Source organism: Calonectris borealis, chromosome 18, assembly GCF_964195595.1.
Source record: "Calonectris borealis chromosome 18, bCalBor7.hap1.2, whole genome shotgun sequence".
NCBI classification, from domain to species: Eukaryota; Metazoa; Chordata; class Aves; order Procellariiformes; family Procellariidae; genus Calonectris; species Calonectris borealis.
The window spans coordinates 9,489,877-9,510,017 of NC_134329.1; the positions used below are offsets into that span (position 1 = coordinate 9,489,877).

At 48.3% G+C, this 20,141-nt stretch overlaps 1 protein-coding gene across 2 annotated transcripts; it reads left to right on the forward strand.

The window, feature by feature from the left end:
- The first annotated feature begins 3,748 nt into the window (after positions 1-3,748).
- Positions 3,749-19,190, forward strand: RFLNA (refilin A). Of its 2 annotated transcripts, none has more exons than XM_075167841.1 (3): positions 3,749-3,973; positions 14,538-14,647; positions 16,843-19,190. In XM_075167841.1, exons 1-3 carry the CDS (start codon positions 3,764-3,766, stop codon positions 17,174-17,176), a joined length of 654 nt encoding a protein of 217 aa, XP_075023942.1. In that variant the 5' UTR covers positions 3,749-3,763; the 3' UTR covers positions 17,177-19,190. The 2 variants fall into 2 exon arrangements, with proteins under 2 accessions (XP_075023942.1, XP_075023941.1); XM_075167840.1 differs by having other exon boundaries at positions 3,764-3,955.
- The last annotated feature ends 951 nt before the right edge of the window (positions 19,191-20,141 follow it).

The window sequence follows — 20,141 nt, forward strand, 5'->3', positions numbered from 1 at the left end:
GATCACATTGCATCCCTGATGCTCTGCTCATTACCTGAGAAGATGTATGCCACGTGCGGTATCACCAGCCTGGCACACAGTAGGTCTCTGGTCCTGAGCAGCACCGAGCCCCTGCAGCTCCCAGCAAAGCACAAGGGTTTCTTCACATGCGTTTCTTCACCCATTTCAGGACTGGGCCTGGGGGTTGCATTTTATAACAAAGTAGACCAATGAAAAAACGTTGGAGAAGCTCTGAGAAATGTGTGTTTCATAAAGCCCTCTTTAATCGATGTCGTCAGAAATACACCTCTGCCTAAGAGTGAATCAACAGATACAGTCCTGCTGTATTTTTCCCTAGTTTTCTGCTACTTGACTCCCCACTCCTTATTTATTGTTGTTTTACACTCTAATTGCCAGCTAGGCAGGGTTATTTCTTCAGAGTTAGTGCTGGTAGTGGAGGCCACTGTCCCACAGCCAATGCCTTCACACACTTGCCCTTGTACCACTGTTTGCATCTGTTTGTCTACACTCAGCTGCTTCAGAAAACTTCCCTCCAGACTTTTCCTTCCTCCTTGTCCCACCATACACACAAGGGCCCAGTTTTCCCTGTTGCCAAGCCAAGACACAGGAATGTACCAGTCCCTTGTGATTCCTTCCAGCAAATTAAGAATTGCTGAACTAAGGAGGGTTTCAGCAGAGCAACATGGCCTTGACTGAAAATCCCCTACTTGTTGTTTTTCTCCTTTGGTAGGGCACCATGCAATATTTACGTCCTGTTTCAACAGGTCTAATTCTACTACTCTGTATATACATCTGTGCCTGCACATTGTATCCTTCACTGAGTTTCCATTCAGGCAAATTTTCACTGGCCAAGAGCCGGACACTGTGGCTCCAGGAGGAATTCTGACCAAAGAACGCGTCATTTCCATCACAGTCATCAGGACAGGAGCATTTCTTACCACCTGCCCATCCTGTGCTTTACACAAGAGCACTCCATCTTGGCTGCGCGACCCACTACTAACTTTAAATAGAATAATAATAATAACAACAACAACAACAATAATAATAACATCACCATTATATGTTCACACACAAGCCTGCAGAACAACCATAATAATAACAATACTACCATAATATGTGCACACACACGTGCCCTGCAGAACCCAGCAGCACTTCAGCCAGTTATAAGTGAAGTCAATACCCCTGCAAATGTTTGGGGATGCTCAACAGTGCTTAGCGTTTTAACTGTTTAATGCTCAGCAAACCTAAACCACGAATACCTACTTCTGTGCTGAACACAGAAAATTTACCTTTAAAAATATACGTTATTTAGCTCCAGGAAAAATTGTAGTTTCTCAAAACAAGAATCAGAAAAACAGTCTTCCCCCAACTGCTCCCCAAGCTAAAATATACCTCTCTAGGAATAAAGGATAGCACACTCACCCCTGTCCAGTGTCCCTTTGTCCTGCTCCTTTTTTCTCCTTGGAGGAAAGCAGCTCTGAAGACACTCCTTCCCCTTGCACATATGGTCTCGCCAGTTCAGGAGAGGGGCAGGGGAACTGGGCTGCAGGGGAACTGCTGGGCTGAATGCCTGTAGTTCACAGCGCTAACTGGCAAGAGAATCCTATTACGTGATAGGTAGCAAGCCAGGGCCTAATTTATGGAAATTTTGACCTTTGGTCCCCTTTGACATTTTCAGATCAGCCGTAGCCTGTGTGAGACATTAGAGTCCTTACAGTAAGGGGCTCTAAATCAGCCTGTGCGGCTGCTGGAGCAGCCGGGTCAGAGGTAAGAATTTGCTAAGGTTCGTGTGTGGGCTGCTTGGTGCCTGTCTGACATTTATAAATCAGTGACATTCCTCTGCACAGCTCAGTGCATACAGATCGCTTCAGTCACTCCGAGGAGGGCCCCTCATTTCAGTCAAGGGTGGATTTGGGCATCCTTGGCCTTTCCTTTTGTCTTGAGCAAGAATAAGCCTAAACAAATCCAGCTTTATTAGCTGGCGAGTTCACCTACCACCATACAGTGTGACCCGCTCCCTCAGGAGGATGGAGTGCAGGCCCTTTTAGGATCAAACCCAACCTCCGAGGACTTTGTGCCATCTTTAGGGCTTCCATCTTGAGGGCTTGGGTGTGAAAGCCTTCATCCCTAGGTGCAATACTAGACCCCTCACATTTTCATCAGCTGCTATAAGAAATATTGCATTTGTTGGTTTTGTAGCACAAACAGCCATGGTCCCCTTCTGCTGGGTGCTGGGCCAACAGCTCGGACCAAGAGGAGGCACCAGTTGGATTTCAACAGTTTCCCTGGAAACCTATTTGCCGTGAATAAAGCTCTGCCAGGCTGAGCCATATGAGTGGGCCTGCCCCAAATTTCTCACAGTCTGGAGTCTATGGAGAGAGAAAACATGATGAGAAAAATATAATCAGGGCTGTGGACAAGATAATGATAATGTAAGCCCGTTATTGTGCAATAAATGTCCATATCGGCTTCAGCAAGCCTGACCTGTTTAACCTCTGCTTGCTTCTCCGAAACCTGAGGGTTGGTATGGACCCTCCGTTCCCCTCAGTGACTGTGGGGGACACTGCTCCTCTTGGCTCGCGGCTGTGCTGAGATTTGGGATGCCCTCCCATTGCATTTATGGTGGCCCCGAACACACGACTGCCAGGATGGGGAGGCCAGCTCCTCGGTGGTTGTGGACCAGCAGCTGTGGAGCCAGACGAAGAGGGAGATGTTTGTGTTTCAGGCAGTGCTAAGTGGGAGGCATAAGGACTGCCATGAGGGCACGGCCACCGGTGTGGGGGCTATGGCGGGCTCGTACACCCTGGTAGCCAACACTGCCATGGTCACCCGCTGCCTCGATGAAGCCACCCCAGCCACCTCAGAGTGAAGAAGGTCGAAGAAGCTCCTGAGAAGAGCTCTTCCCTCATGCCCGCACATCTTGACACTGAGGGGAAAAGCTGCTTTGGGAAGTGAGGGGGTGAAAGAGGGATGAAAATCAGAACTGAGGGGAAAATCAGGCAGAAATGAGGGAAAACTTACACAGAAGTGAGAGAAAAAACAGAAGTGAGGGAAATCAGTGGAGGGAAACCGCAGCCCGATGATGGCGGGTGCGTGGCTGGGGAGGCCCCTCTCCCGAAGGCCGGGGGGTACGGCCGTGTGCGGGGGTTGCCTCAGGTCTCCTCGGGGGGCGACGCCGCGGGGGGGAGAGGGCGGGCGGGCGGCGCCAAACGCGCTCCCTGCCTGGGAAGTGCCTGAAAATGTGCGGCCGGGGCAGAGCTGGGGGGCCGGGGGAAGGGGAGGGCGCTCCCCGGCTCCCCTCCCACCCTCTCCGGATAAATGGGCCGCCGGGAGGCGGCGGGCGGGCGGACGGCGGCAGCCTGTGGACGAGCGCGGCCCGCCCGTCCCCGTCCCCCGCCGCACCCAGCGCTCCCTGCCGCCGGGGCCACCCCGGGCTCCGCCGCACGTAAACGGCCGCATCCCCCGCGGGGCTGGGGCGGGGGGATCGGGCCTTTCTTCCCTTCCCCGGGGGCTGCCTGACAGGCGGCGGGCGGCCGGGCGGGCAGGGCGCGGGCGCCGGGTGGAGGGAAGGCAGCCGGGACAGCCCGGTCCCGCTGATGCTGGCTCTCCCCCACGCAGCAGGCTCAGCCCGGGCTCCGGCAGGCTGGTGGCGGCGATCGGGACTCAGGGGGGGCCCCCCGGGCTCCTTTCCCCTTCCCTCCCTCCGCGGCGGGCGGCGCTGGAGGATTTTCTCCCGCTGCGGCCCCCTCGCTGCCCCCCAGACATGGTAGGTCACCTACAGCTGCAAGGGATGGACGAGAGCCTGAAGGAGAAGAGCCGGGAAGGCTTGCTGGACAGCCCGGACTCGGGGCTGCCTCCCAGCCCCAGCCCCCCTTTCTACTCCCTCTCACCCGGCGAGGGCCGAGCTGGGGGCAGCAGCGGCACGGACCCCCCGGCCCCAGGGCACCGACGAGAGGCCAAGGACGGCAAAGTGGTAAGAGCCAAACCCTGGGCACTGGGCTCTGTCCTCTCTGGGCCCCAGGGCGGAGCAGGGCTGGCGAAGCCCCTGCATAGGGGGGCAGCGAGGGAAGGGCCTGTGCCCACTGACTGGGGCACCCCTGGGCTGTGTCCCCCCCTCAGTGCCTGGCCACCCGCACTGGTGGACAAGGGCTCTCCCGGGCTGCTCTTGCCCCATCGCGGCTGCAGTCCGGCATTGGCACCGCTGCTGGTGTGCCCAGGCAGGGGGTTGGTCCGATGCTGGCCGGGGGTTTTCTGATACACTCACAGAAGTGTTGGCAGTTTGGCTGGGTAAAGTCTAATAACGGCGTGGGAGTGAAACCCAAGTCTGAAACAGGCTCCCCTGCATACCTTAAGAACAGAAAGGTGTAATTGCTTCTCAGTGACACTGTCCTGCCTGGTAGATAGCGGTTGGAGCTGCATCCATCTGGACCAAGGCAGGGGAGTCCATCTACCAGCCATCCTTACGCTCTGGCATCCCACATCTGTTTTGTCAGGAGCGCAGAGCCACGTTTGCTGGAGCCCTGGCTGAAAGAAAGACGAAACTGTCCGTTAACTCTGGGCAGGGTACGACTGTCTGCCCGGGGAGTTGGTATGGAGACATGGTCTGGGAAAGGTTGTGTGCTGCTGCCCTTTGCTGGAGTGGGGTTTTGTGGCATGAGTCTGCGTGAAAGGTTTCCGCGCTGCATGGCCGAGCGGGGCAGGGTTAGTGGTTTGTAAGCTCAGACAGCTGGCAGTAGCACTATAGATTTCGGTTAGCCTGATGCAGCGCCAGTGAAGCAGTTGACTGTGGAGCAGGATTTGGATAGATTTAGTATGACTATTATTCTGCTTTATTTTGTTTATTTCTATCCCTTAGCTATAAAACCTGTTTTTAAAACACAAAGTTCAGAGGATAAGCAATGGTGGTGGAGTTTTTTAAAGGATGATGAAAGTTCTTCCCCAGAGATCCTTCAAATTTTTTTTAACATATATAGAAGACATTTGTAGGTGTATTCAACACAGTTAATTGGCTTCTATATGGAATGAAAACTGCAGCAAAATATCTTTCCATGGGAAAAATTTATCTACCTATGGATTAGTGACAGTTCAAAGACTTCTTCCCGGTAGAGACATTTTGCAATGACTTCTCACACCCTGATTTACTTTCTCAAGTTATAAGGCTATTTTAGCATATTATTGAAAACTGCCTTTTACTCCTGAACATGCCAAAACCTTCCCCATGAACAATGACTCCTCACCAGACTACGGTGGGTAGGGTGTGAGGTGTTAATTATGAAAATCAAAACTCAAACCCGCTAACACTGCGGTTCCAAATACGGAGCCTTACCTGCAGATGCCTGGGCGTGTGTGCCATCTTGATGGGACGGTTTATGATGTACGAAGTTACCCACATGCCTCTGATCTGGCAGGATCAGGCTGTTGCTATGTATTTGTAAAATAAAATGTGGGAGGAAGTTGAACGAAGCCTTGCTGGACCAGAAAACAGCTGGGGTGAAGGTGTCTACAAAGCTCTGTAATGGGGATATGACAGCCTCCATTCCAGTAATATGACAGTTGGCCACCACTCCTCCCAAGAAAGCCCTTAGGTATCGAAGATGAAAGAGCATGAGAATAACTTATTTCAGCTCTTGGGCTGTTAGGACTGAGAGTTTTAGTGCCTGACTCCTATGGAAAAAAAGTTATTCCTGTGATCTGTGTAAGGCAAAATTAAGTCTTCCGGTTATTTTTTTATTTTGGTCATAAATGAACATTTTACACATTTCAGAGGAATTCACAGTGTAGATGTTTCCAAATGTTGTATCACATTGCAACAGCATGGGTAGCCCTGGGCTCCTGCTGTTAGAGTATGGGTTTCATACGTTGTCTGTGTTTCCATGCCCTTACTAGGTACAGAAGGTTCCAGAGATCCTAACACTGAGACCAGTTTGACTGTATTATTTGGAGTGGTGCAGGACTGTGCTCTTTAACTCTGACTGTTTGGTACACTGCAAAATAATGAAATAAATAGGAACTTTCACTCTATTTGACTCTACAGAGAGTTTCACTTCTCATTTCCACCCTGCAAATACTGTACTTGCAGCTGTTATTAAGAAAGCAGGAAAAATATGGAGAGCATTGCTTGCTTCATACTTCTAAATTTCAGTGTCTAATTAGCTTTAATCTTGCCATTTAGCAAGGACTTGCAGATCTATGAGCAATTACGCAATCCATGAATGTGCTTCTGTTTAACTCTACTACTCTGCTGTTCATCAGAACATGCAGAATTGGCAAATCAATATTGCAGCTATTTGCACACCAGGGCATGCTTTTTTTAATAGCCTATTATATTAGTGTTTGTTTTGCTTATAAACGTGACAGAGCCAGGAATGCAGCCTGCACTCTTTGTGTTGTAATACTATAAAACCATATATAAGCTCAGTCACTAATGGCCAAAATGCTAGTATGTACGGTTACAATAAATTGCTGTCAGGTGAAGAAAACAACATTCCAGAACTGTGGGAAGTATTTCATACTATTTGTTGCTCCAGACCTATCAAAACCACCACTCTGAACCCAGTTGCGTTCTTCTGCAGTCAGCTATTTTGCTCCAAATTCACAAATATGTTGAAGAATTTTTCTGCTCTAGGACAGCTCTCCTCATACAGACTAAAATGAGATTGCATGCCCTTATCGAAGACTTTCTTGTGTGTAAAATCCATGCTCTCCCTGCTTTGTGTTATTAACTGTGACTCTGAAAAAGTAAACTCTCTTCTCTTTAATAAGCACGACTTTGTTTCAAAGACAATGCACCATTTATTCACATTTAACCAGCCAATTTGGCTACAGCTTTGGGATCCAAGAAAATATGAAAGGCAGTTTAGGGCCAGAGTCATAAATACCACAAGTTCAACACCATTTGGGGATTTTTTTTTTTTGCATTTTACTTGCAGTGCAGGAGAAACTGACTTTTATTTCTTCAAATAAAGTCCATGTAGGGAATTTGTCAATTGTTTTGTGCTTAAGTACAAATATCCTAATGGAAATAGAAGGTGACTTTTACCTAGTTCTGCCTTTTAAATCTGAAACGTGATTAAATTGATTCTTAGGACTTGGGTTACTGAATTCCCTAGATTTTGTGTGTAACGCTGGGCCAAAAGGAACATAAATACAATGAAATAAATCTCTTAATAATATGCACAAAGAAGCGTATCCCTGGAAGGATAGGGAATGAAATGACATCAAGGTAGCCAGTTTTGCTTAGAGTTTTCCCTGTTGTTGTTGCTCTGGGATATAGTTTTAGGCTAGAAGAGCTGCTTTTGGGCTGTACTGAAATAAGTGCTTTCCCTTCAATAGCATAACTCCTCATGGATATCAGGGGAGATCAGGATCACATTCATCTGCAGAACTCTCTGTTGTGCCTTCTTGAAGCAGCAGGCTTCTTGTCCTTTCCCAACACTGTTGCCATTGCAACAAGTTCCTTTTTATTTGAAAGACTTAGGTATTTGTGCATTCAACCTGCCTCATTGAGCACTGACTTCTGTAGGACTATATCCCAGTAGATCAGCTGTCAGATGAATGCCCCCACACAGGAAATTTCTACTTACATTCAGGAGCTCTGTTGGACAACAGAATCAGTCTCGTGTGGTGGGATTCCAGCTTCATCTCAAGTGCAGAGCAGGAGGATACCTTGCCCCTTGGCACAGCCTTCACAGGCGTGGTCCCAACAACAGGGTCCAGGTCAGCATGTGTGCCAACCCTGTTGGATTTATGGCTGATATTAAAAAAAAAAAACCAAAACCAGCACCCCCAACCTGAGCGAGCTTGCAGCCCGCACACGAAGCAGGTGACACGACTCTCCAAGCCCACGTGGGTCCCAGCAGCTCTGGGGAAAGCCTCAGGCTTGTGCGAGGAGCGAGGCACCCATCTGGCACAGCATCAGGGCTTGCCTTAGGGGTTGACATTGGCAGCCCGGCATCCTGACCCACTTCTGAACCGCTCCCACGGGTTGGGATCCCGCAGGAATTCCCCCGGCAGGGATTGGTGGTGGTTTCAGTTTCACACCTACTTCTGCTGCCTGGCAAAGGCTAACCCCACCTGGCTGTCCGCAGTCCCTCAGCCCCATCCAGTTCTGAACACGCACCCGCTCCTCTTCCTCCTTGGTTCAACGCCAGCAGCGAAGGAGAGGGAATGGCTCTGGGCCTCACCTAATCTGCAAACCATGACAGACATCCCTTCTGGGCAGATCAGGGAAACAGTCATAGCGGTCTCATCATCTGCTCTGAAAAATGTGGCTGTATCTAGGGCGGTGTCTTCTAGCTGTTTAATTTCCATTGCGTCCCTGCGTAAGGCTGTGGGCAATAAGCAAAGCAGCACACATTTCCCACTTGAAATAGAAGAGGGAGATAGGCAGGAAGGATGTAATTCTTTGAAATAATAAAGTCCTGCTTTCTACCTGAGGTCTGCATTTACTGTTATCACCTCCAAATAAAATCTCATCCGGCTCTAGTATAAATTACTCGTAATGTGCAATACGTGAAGAAAATAAATAGTCTGTTAAACAAATATTGCTTATCAGCTAGAGCGGAGAATGTAGATGTGTGTCAAATAACTCAGCCAGATCTTTCATTATAGCTGTAAATAACAGCTGAGTAAAGTGACATTTTCATGGACCTGATATGTTACCATAGTGGGAAAATGTGGTGAGAGATTTGCTTATGCCCTAGCTAAGTTAGGAGCTGGGAATTTGGGAAGCCGTATCCTGTTTGTAGCCCTGACGCTTAGAAAACCGTTTCCCCTTACAGTCCCCAGAGATCTAATGCCACATCTTAGTGCCTTCCACATAATGACCATAGCAAAAGGAGTCGGTCAGTTCTGGTCCTTCTTGCTCTCTGGGGGAAAGTTTTTTTGGGGGTTCATTTATTTAAAGTCACGTTAATTTCCTTTCCTTTTTATTGCTTTGCTGCCTGGAATTTGGAAGCTCCAGGAACAGTCAGTGTATTTCAGGCCAGTGTCATGGCACTTTTTTCCTCCGCATCTTTGTTTACTATTTGATAACTCTGCTTCCATTCTTGTAAGTTACCCCAAATGAAAAGTATCTTAAGAGAGCCCACTGTCTCTAAATAATTATTAGGAGTAAAATAGCATTATTCTGCCCACTATTTTATTTTTGCTGTTGTTCAGAACTCTGAGGAACCTGTCCCTGAGATGGCACTCGTGGCAGGTACGAAACAATGACATGGAGCTGAAGGACGTGCATCTGTCCTAAAGTGAGAGCCCCCCATAATACTTATGCCACCATAAAGGAAGGGCTGTTGGTTAGCTGTAGATTGAATTCTATTTAGCAACCGATTTTATCTGTGTTTATCTATGTGCTACTTGAAAAAAGCAGAGTTTAGCTGCCCAGGCCGTTACATGCCTGAAAGGCATTGGAGTTAAGACAGAGGGAAAAATGCAGCCAAACAAGAAATCACTTCAACTTTTTAATAATATGTTAACCCTTTGCTGGTTGAAACAAATTACGTATCGAAAAGGAAATAAAAATGATAGCACGTTTACTGCTTAATTTTCACCTTGGCTCTGTTTTGAGGGCATAACATGTACGTGTGGGTCTCACTTTTTGATCTCTCCAGTATCTTCCCTCTCACCTCCTCAACCTTCCTGAACTACCAGACTCCAACTTTCATAAAGATTACAGGGTTGTGGTGGCTTTTGCAGAACTGCATCTGACAAGTAGCAGCACCGCTCCAATTACTGGGGACAGTTTAATCAGGTCCCAGCTGTAGCCTTCCAGCACAGCAACCCTAGGGTTCGTTATTTGGATAGACAGACCTCGACTGTGGATCACTTGTGGACAGCCTGGTCTAAAGACATGTGGGTTTCTCCTCTTCACCATCAGTGACCCCCAGTAGTGTGCAACAAGCTCTGCTCCCCACCAGCCCATCTGTGATGCAGGGCTCTAAAGAAACTCACCTTATTTGTGAAGTGTCCAGAGATCGCTGAGTGATTGCTAGAAATGAGCCAAAGATCATCATTTTCTCAAGGGAGCTCAGCAGTCCAGTGTTGCTCTTCTTTCAACCGTTCCTGTGCAGAAGGAAAAAGAATTGAGTCAGTATTTTTTTTGACAGGCAGAACATTCTTGTTTTGTTTTTACCTTAAAACAGATTGGAAGGAGCTGGAGTCAAACTCTTGCCAAAAAGCCAGCTTTTGACACGTGCCAAGCATGTAACATTTCAGCCCCAAAGACAAATCTTTTGGAAAGCTTATATCCCTTGTTTCTTGCTTCCCAACTCCAGGTGAGATGCAGGAGCAGATATTTCAGCGCATCCCTGGACATGAAGCAAAATGTCATCTGAAGTGCCTTTCAGTTGCTGCTATGTAAAACCTGTGCTTACTGTTTAGTGACCCTTTCACTCCATGCAAGCAATTCAGTTGCTTGTTTGGTGAGTGGACTGCAGGGTCTCCATTTTTAGACCATGCTTTGTAAGTTATTTACGTCTTCGATGTGCAGACTTCCAGGTGACTTCAAGGTTTCTGACCTGCAGCAGCTCACGGGACTACTCATGGTGGATAAGTGTGAATTTGTAACAGTTTCTGACGGGTGGTAGAAGTTGCTGGCTTCGGCTTGCCAATGTCTGCAATTGTTCCAGCTTTCTAAATTAATCAAGCCAAGCCTGCAGGTCTGAAGTTGATGCTCGTTTACAGCATATGAAATGCATTATGAAATGCCTTTTGTCACCCTTCCCTGCCCAGAGCAAGGCAAACTATAAGCCACAATGGAAATAGTCTCATCACCACTCTATACAGAACTAACCTGGAGAAGATTTAATCCTCCTTTCACCAAATTCAGTGGCAACTTTTTGACTCTGATTCATTTCAGTCATGCATGACAAAGCCTCTCTTTCTCCATGCACACTGGTATTGTTTCTGCAGCATGTTCTTGTTTCCTGTTCCCCGCTGTGGGACTTGTGATTTCAACAGACGGCGTTTGCCTCTGTGCCCAAGCTCTGACTGAGCAGCACCCCCGGCACACAGCGGGCTTGTTCCCGTACAAATGCTGGGGGCCAGATGCCTCAGCAATGTTCCTGCTAAGCCACAGGAAGGACCTCGCCTCCTGCATCCTCGTCTCTAGGGATGTTTAGAGCACGCTTAGTGTCAGCATATGTTAGCAAGAAGTGTGAAGGTTTGTTTGCCTGGAAGCACTGAAATGGCTTCTTTAAAACTGCACTTTACAGATGCCCTTTGCAGAACTGTTAAGAGATCTGGATTTCTCCTGCGTTAGTCTAGCAAAGAAGCTCATGGTTACCATCCATCCGAGTTTGTTATTTGGCATTCCAGCAAGCTAGTTTGGATCTGAAAAGCAGCTTAATTCATAACTATTCCATTTTACCCAGTCTTCACTTGTCCCTGGCGAGTAGAAGTAAAGAAGATACTCCCATAGGCTAAACTCACAGTAAGACAACATTGGGGTGCCTATGCAGCTCAGACCAGTGCCTCCCAACCTTTTTTCTGGTTATCTAAGTTTGCAATCAGTTTTGGCAGCATGGCCTGAAAACATCTGTTGTTTAGAAGCTAGGACAGAAGAGCCTTCCCAGTTCTGTTCTGCCTCTCCACTTTTTGCGGGATTGGTATCGGTGTGTGAAACTGGCTTTGGTGGCTGTGACTTATTTTACCTGTTACGGGAAACAGCAAAACACCAACTTGCTGGTTACACTCAAAGGGAACTATTGCCCCTCCCCAGCCTACGTGAGCATCGCAAAGGCTCCCCAAAGGCAGTACCCGGAGGAGCGCAGGGTGCGCAGAGCACTCCAGATGCACTTTCTCATCTGCAAACAGAGACCAGTTTGGGGCCTTTTGGCAAGACCTCTCCCTCCTTAAGTGGGCACGGTGTAAAAAGAGGGCAGGTTCTCAGCTGGAGTTTTGCCAATGTCAGGTATGGCCACAGGGGTATAAAGAGAAAGAGAATACCCTCCTGAAGGAAGGACACGTATCCCCAGCCCTTCCGCCTTCACCAGTTAAAGCAATCTGCATTCAAGAGGCCAGCTTGCCTGCTGTTTGCAGAGCCCATGAATGCATGTGCACGTGGTGTTTGACTCCTGCACCCAAATGAACTTCTCCTCATGTACAAGATGTCTTTAGAAAGAGCTCTGGCCATGTGCAGACTGTTAAAAGCTGGAGATCTGCACTCTTTTGAACTAAGGCTTGTCTGATCTAAACAATTCACATTTCAGAAGCGAAGAGCTTTATTTATGACCAGAAAGGCTGTCCTTGCCCTCCCCTGTCAAGAGTGTTGAAAGCAATCCAGGAATGAACTTTGCCTTTTGGCCAGTGTTTGGTAGTGAGGGTGAACATATCTTTTTTTTTTCCTTCTCTTTTTTTCCCCCCATACCTATGCAAATACTGTCCTTTTTTGACAATGGAACAGAAATATTCAATCAAAAAGAGGGGTTGGTCATTTTACTTTACAGTTTAGCACAGTAGTAAAGTGCAGGGATATTTCAGTATGGAAAGAGTAAACAGCTTTGTGGCTTTGGGACATAGAATTGAAGGGTTTGGCAAATTCAGATGAAACAATGACATTTTTTGCCTTAGCCTAGGGCAGAAAGCCCAAGCCACTAGAGAAAACTGGACCTCAGCTAGTGGGAGCTGATGCCGTTGAGCAGACTCAACAGAGCTTTGCCAGTTAACACCAACTTGAGGGATAACCTGGCGAGCATTTGGGGACCTGCACATTGTACAGGGTAGGGCACAAGCTGCAGTACCTCTTACCTAGCATTGCCAGTAGGAACCAGGTCACAGCTCCAGTGTTCCCTCCTGTACCACCCAACCAGAAGATGCTGGGGAAGGTGGAAAGGAGTGACATGGGAAGAGCAAGCCAATACAAGAGCTGTATCTTCAGCTACTATCAGTGGATTCTGTGAGTCCTAAAATGATCTTACTGACCAGGGACTGATGAAATATGGCTGTGATTCTAGCACATACGGGCTATGCATGGTGGAAAGTGGAAAAACTCCACGAGCTTTTCAGCCATCTGGAGACCTTTCAACCCTGCACAGAGGCTGCCAGCCATCTCCTTTAAAGAGATCCTGAAACCCTGCATGTCTTAAATCGCTGCTGACAGAAAAGTGGTGGCAGGGACCAAAACCCACAATGACATTTTTCCAGGAGGGCAGTATTAGGCTTAATTAGCTGCCGGGCTTGGTCCAGACACCAGACACAGGATCCCAACATGTGGGAACTGATGTTTAAGGGCACTCCAGTATAGGGAAATGGGATTACTCATTTTTGCGGTGGGCAGAGGAGCCTAGGCTGGACTGTGACCATTTGTCAGAGTAAGTAACTTCAGGGTGTAATTAGTCTTAAAAATCCAGTTTTTGGTGTCATGAATTGGAGCAGCTCCATTCATTAAAAAGTCCTGGCTTGAAACTGGTTTCCTGCATTGCAGAGGCCACAAGGTGCCCCAGTGTCTCACCCCACACTGAGTTGTGCGTGGATAACTAGAACGTCCCTTGGAGCATGACAGCCATTTTTGGCATGGAGACTTCAGCAATAGCAAGTCTACCACTTCCCCCGCTGGATCGTTGCAAGGGATACATTATTTTCAGCACACATATATATACCTATATGTATATATATAAGAATATATACACATCTCACTTAAGTAGATCTACATTCTTTAAGTCAGCAGACTTAGGCCCTATCTCTGTGTTACATCAGACTTAGAGCAATTCTCCATGCTGGTGCACCTTGAGTCTTTGTAAGACTTGTTAATTCATGACAGTGAAGGCAACATCAGGGCTAAAGAAAATCCCCAAACAATTGCAATTCCTATGAGAAACAAGAAAGGAAGAGGGAAGGAAGGGCTAAATTTCAGTTGGCACGTACTGCAGCATGGAGTGCCGGAGATCTGGCCAGTCACTCACCTGGGTGATGTGCTGGGCAGACGGAGGTGGAGAGGGCGGTACTGGTGGGTGGAGGGCAGCCGCTGTGTCGCATCAGCCCTGGGAGCTGGAAGTCAGTCTGTAAATTGATACAGCCATAGGTGGCAGATCGGAAAGTCAAGGCGTCTTAAATGCAAGGCCTGTACAAGGCTTGTCTGTGCGAGGATGGGAGTTAATGGTCCCGTTCTCTGCCAGCCACCTTAAGGCTGTTTTTTGGCAACTTAACAATGGTCCTCCCCTTTGAGCATGGAGAAGAGTGCCTTCCTCGGTGTGATGAACACTCCGCTAACCTGGGGCCCTGCTACAAACCTGGAAAAGACAGGGACTCAGGGTGAGCTGAATGATGCTGAGAGTGCAAACAAGGCGAGCTTAGCTTGCATGAAACAAAGTTGGTCCTGATGCTGCCGCAGTCACCTGTTCTCATTGCCAAAGAGCCTGTCACCTGCAGGGTCTCCCACGGGACTCTGAGGAGACGGCGTTCAGCAAGGTTGGAGGCACTGGTGTCTCCTGCCAGTGCTGAACGTGCTGCTGCTGGCTGCTCAGCTACCAGCTACAGCACATTATGAACCGTGCCAGCCTTATCTGTTGTCCCAACACTTGCTGTGCTCTTCTTCCCTGCAGATGCCTTACCTGCTCCTGAACCCGTCCATGCCAGAGATGAGGCCTCGAATGTACCCTGTGTTTTTTGGAGAAAGCATTGAGGTCAGCCCTGAGCCTGTGCAGGAAATCAGGTACAGACGGGAGCGGGTGGGTAGATGAAGATTTCCATCTTTCTCCTGGTGCTTTTCCTTCTGCAAAAAATTAAAACGTGTTTACAAATGGGAGTCATGGTTATTTTGATGAGAAGGGAGGGACAGGTGGGAGAGTAATGCCTGAATTAAAAAGACACAGACAGAGGCAGAGGGGAGGAGGCAAGAACTGGAGGGAGATTGTAAGAGAAGAGGGCTTTCCTTCCAAGGCCAGCTCAAATCCAAGGCTATTAGAGAAAACCATTACCATCTGTAGGCTTGATGGCCTCCTCTAAGTAACCTGATGGTCTTCATCCTGTTCTCTGCTGATCTTCAGAAGAAGCAACACCCTTATAATTGGCACCTGTTTTTGTTAGCCCTTGCAGCAGAGAAACCAACATTAGACCAGCCCACAGAGACAGAATGAGCTCCTCCTCATGAGGAGAAGGTCCCTCAAGCCCGTGATGGAGGTGTTCTGACCTCCTGTGGGGCTGGTGCTGCAACCGATGGATAAACATTGGTCTCTGCTCTTCTTTCGCTCTTTTGCTGGTGTGGAATGTACTCTGCAAACAGCATGGAGCAGTTACACACTGCTTGGGGCAGGGACGGTGGGAGGACTGTAAACCCGATTCCCACCCCCCTCAACCTATGCAAACGTCTCTCTGGAAATGTACCCCAGTAAATCTCTGCTTGCTGAGGAACTGCCAGCGGGCATGTTTTTATGGCGATTACATCGGAGTCTTGTTTTATGTGTGCTGAATGACTTGCTTACACCCTAGCTGTGCAAAATACATTACAGCAGCTCAGATTACATGCAGTGCACAATCAGTCAACCCCCCTCTGGGTGGAGGTAATGACAAGCACACACCCAGCTTTTAATCTTTTTTACGTGGAGCTGCACATTCCTTGGCTGCTGATTGCGGGAGGAGCGTTTGGGGAGCGGGGAAAACAAGTGAAAGTCCTGCTGCTCCCCGTGGCCAGGGATTCTAGGAAAAGCCCTTTACGTGGCCTGGTGTCTATACATCCCTTCTGGAGGCCTGCAGAAAACAGGCAGGGCAGTGACATCCCACGTTTTGTGGGTTCTTCATCTGATGACTGTTAACATGGCCGCGTCCTTTGAGACCGATGGCTTGGATATTGGACAGCCATAGCCCACAACATCTCTTTGCTCCACCTGCTATTTGACCATTGCTTGCATTTTCCGTAGAGCACAACAAGCAACCTCACCCCTCATCTCCCAGCAGCCTGATTTTGGTTAGCTTGGGTGTCTCTTTGTGCTCTGATGGCACGCCAATATAAATAAAAAAAGACAAACACACAGCCTTAACAGCTCAACAAGTGTCCATTACACCATGCTTCTGCCACCTCTGAAAACCTTATTTATGGCATTATTTTTCTGACAAGCCAGAGCTTGCATGGACAACAGGGCCTGTGAAAGCAGCAGCAGGCATGCTGTGTTGGGAAGTAGGTTCCCCCTGACCCCAGTGTGACATCCCATGCCCATGGCCCACCAGCAGCACCTATTCAGCCTGGTCACTGGGGCAGTGACACCCCCCGAGCCTAGCACCAGCACTAGGGAGTGTGGTGAGACCTACCGTGGGTCAATGATCAGGGGATCTTTGTTCCACAGGGGCCCACAGCATTTGAAGTTGATGCTGCATGGCTGTGCTTGTTAAAAATGCTCGGGAAAAAGCTAGATCAAGAATTTTCCTGGGATTTCAAGCTTTTCCTGCACAGTCCATGGATGAATGTCCATTCCTCAGCCTCTGACCCACCCCAGCTGAGGGATTTCACCACCTCTTGATGTCCTTTGCTAACAGGGTGTTTGCCTCCAGTGTAGCTCTCAGGATTTAGCTGAAGCCCCAGCGCGGCTCATGGAGGAAACCAGAGGAAGAAGCAGGCTGCTTGGAGCCTGTGCAACAAGGTCCTTTCTGCCCTGGCATGACCAGGCAGGCTTGGTCCTCTGTGGACATGCACTGCAGAAATGCTGAGATGGCTTCACAGCAAGGGATTCCACCAAGATGCACCAGCAGAACAGAGTCCCCTTGGCCCTCCCCTTTGGGTTGTAGGGTTTGCATCTGTTCCAGTGCTGTAAGAGGTCATAAAAGTTCCCAGCTCCAAAGGGTTAGAGAAGAGTCCTGCCTGTCTTCTCTCTGCTGCCTGGGCTGTGTTTCTGATACCTTGCTGTCCTCTGGTAGGTGCAATTCTGAGGTGAAGTACGACTCCGAGAAGCATTATCGGGATGACATCTTCTACGGCCCCATCCCCACTGTCACCACCTACAGTGAGACAGTCATTGCTGCTCCCAATTGCACCTGGCGGAACTACAAGTCCCAGCTGATCTTTGAGCCCCGCCAGAAGCCACTGAGGTTTCAGAGCACGACCATCATTTTTCCTAAGTGTGCCAAGAACATTTACCGGACCACCCTCAACTACAGCTTGGGTTGTGCCAAGCGTTGGTTTGCTTCCAGCGTGCAGCTGGAACTCTGCGAGGAAACCAGCCCATGCGTCATCTACAGCGAGACCCTCTGATCCGCCGTGCCGCTGGCAACCTTGTGGCCTCAAGGAGGCTGTGGCCTTTGCTGGGTCTCTGGCTGGGCCTTCATTGATGGCAACGGAATATTAATGGCTGGAGAACACGACGTCTTGGGTGAGGCTGAACTGGCTGGGAGGAGGCTTGCAGGGCACGGGATGGTTTTGATCAGTGAAAGGCTGGCTTGTATTTTGCGACGTTCCTGACATTCATGATCTGGATTTTATTTTTGTTTTTTTCTAAGCATATCTATTTTTGACTTGTGTTTAGATGAAATCAAGATGACAGAGGACCCTATTACCCATAGCAGAGTGCTGCCTTGTGAGCTCTGTAGGTCTCATCTAGCACATAGGTGAGACTCACTGTAACCTTCAGAGCTATTTTGATCTCTGCAAAGGGAAGATCAACTGCAGAGTCAGCATCCAGCCTGCCCAGCATACACCAAGCCAGGTCACTTAGAATTTAAATGCAGAGGAGGTGGATATTTGTACCAATGCATCGCTTCTTGCTCCAACAGCTCATCTGGGAGATAGCTGCAATATTACACCACTGCAGAAACCTCAGGCATAACTTACTGGGAGGAGAGAGGACTGTCACCAAGAAAAAGAGGAAGAAAACAGGCGCACGGTGCTCTTGCTATCAGCTAGATCTTTACATACCATAGCAAGGCACAGCACAACCCGGACATGGGAGAAAGGCCTACCCCGACGCATGGCCACCTCTTCTGTGTATGCAGGGGAGACTGAGGAAACTGAATAGCTGAAGGGCTATTTTCTATAAGTGTCCAAGTGATTTAGGAGCCCAGTGCCCTTTTTCAAAAGTACTGTCAGTCCAAGTGTTGTGCCATGCTGTTTGTTGTCTCAAACACCCAATTTACAGGCATCTTCATGCACTTGCAACCCTTTTGAGTTTCAGGGTATGGCTGTATTGCAGAGAGGAGTGTAGTACAGGAAGATGCTATCTAGCTTCAAAGAAGCCAGTGCAAGGTTAACTCATGAGCAAGGTTGCTCACCCTCTCTCACCAGTGGCATGGACAGCTTCGCTGACTGTGAAGGAGCAGCCAAACTCTCTCAGTGTAGAGCTTGAAGTATTGAAAAGCCCAAATCCATCCAGGTTTTCCTTAATCAGCCAGGCTGTAGCAATTCAACAGGTACTTAGAAACAGCTGAGCTGTCTCTGCAAAAGATTCAAGAACACTGAAGGGCAGGAATCAGTACCGCTGTCCTAAGGTAAACCATTCCCCGCTCATGAATCACATCTCCTGGTGTCTCTTCACTTTAGTAGCTCGTTGAAAATCTGCAAGAGTGTGGATTCCTGCAAACGTATAACCTTTGAAAATGGCATAGAATTGTCTCCAGAAATCTTACCAAGAATTTTTGCATGCTGCTCAGAAGAGCCCAGACTTAGCAAATAACCACACAGCTCCAGAAATTAATTTCCAGCTTTCCCTCTTCTAAACTTTCCATTTTATTCCTGACTTGCTGCGAGTCTGATCAAGTTATTTCAGAACACAACCGAGCAGCCAAGGCAGAAGACCTGTTAACAATATCAACAAGACGTAGCTGATTGCCCAGAACAGTTGACGCACAAACCCACAGAGATTTAAAAAAAAAAAAATCTGAAAAACTTAAAAAAATCATAAAATTAAATAGTGATTTATAAAGATACTTTTTTCCATCAGTTTCAAAAGGCAATTGGTAGATGTGACCAGAACTGTGACCTTTATGAAACAGTTCTCTTGTTTAAAATGAAGCATAATTTTTCCACCAGAGGTAAATATAGGGTCTTTACATACAAACTCAAATCCTGACAGTTGAAGCATCATTAGTTTTGCCAAGTGCTGGTGAGCCTTGTGACCAGTGGAAATACTCATCCGCCTTCCTGGGTACATCGTGAAGGCTCTGAAGGGCTCTTTTCATGCACCTGTGAGTCTGTAGCAAAGGGGGAAGGCTTCCAAGCTGAGCAATGGTGTCATCCAGGTTCAAAAGCAGGGCCAATACTCATACCCAGGAGATCCCTGCATGATGACAGATTAGATTGCAGGCACCTCCTCTGAGCAAGCATGGAGACAAGCTGAGCTCCAAGCCGAAGGGATGCCAGAGACTCCCTATTCTGACCATACATCAGGCTTTTCTCCTGTTAGCAGTTGGATTATTCCCCTGCTCCAAGCACAAAGCTGCAGTTTTTGATCACGCTGTTCTTTGAGCGGGACAGGTTTTCCCCAGAAAATCACGTTTATCATGGCCAGCTGCAGGCTTCTGCCCACTTCATCCACTGTTAGTTCTGCTTCCTAAACACTGGCTGCAACAGAAAAAGAATTTTAAAAAAGCCAGAAAACTAGTGTGCGAATACAAATCCAGTGGAGAGACCTGAACAACAGCCTGGTCTCTCACCACGCAGGGACAGGGGCTGCTAAGGCAAAGTCTCGCAGGTCGGTGTGACCCCCGGGAGGGTGCAATGGAGGGCTGCATCCTTGGCACTGTAGGGTTCCCACACGTTCAGGCCAGGCCTCTTTGAAGCTTCATGCTTTGTTTTCTCTGCAAATAGACTAGAAATGACCTAACATGCTCTTGCTCCGTTGAGCTTAAGCAGCTTTTCTGGTTTTGCCATGTCAGGAAAAAAAGCCAGGCGGCAGCTTGGGTTTCTCGGCTGCTGAACACACTTAGAGCTGTGTAGCCATGGATAGGCCATGGTGGGCTACCACCCTGGACCACATCCAAGCTGTGACATTGCCAAGTGCTTGAGATCTGTAGAAATTTTTGAAAAATACCTTCTTATATGTTGTTTCCCATGGGCCCATCACAAGCTGCTTTTCTTCTCGGTGAAAGCTGGCGTTGGAAAGGGACTTTGTTTATCCTGAGCACAAGAAAACCACAGAGGGTCAGGTCTTCACCCTCATGTGGGCGCAGATCCCACCTTACCTGCCCACCCTCTGTCCCTATTGCTCCTATCCCTGTGGCTGGGT

Coding starts and splice junctions, on each gene's coding strand:
- RFLNA (XM_075167841.1), top strand. CDS start 3,764: ATGGTAGGTCACCTACAGCTGCAAGGGATGGACGAGAGCCTGAAGGAG. Junction 3,974..14,537: donor AGGCCAAGGACGGCAAAGTG/GTAAGAGCCAAA, acceptor TCTTCCCTGCAG/ATGCCTTACCTGCTCCTGAA. Junction 14,648..16,842: donor GAGCCTGTGCAGGAAATCAG/GTACAGACGGGA, acceptor GTCCTCTGGTAG/GTGCAATTCTGAGGTGAAGT.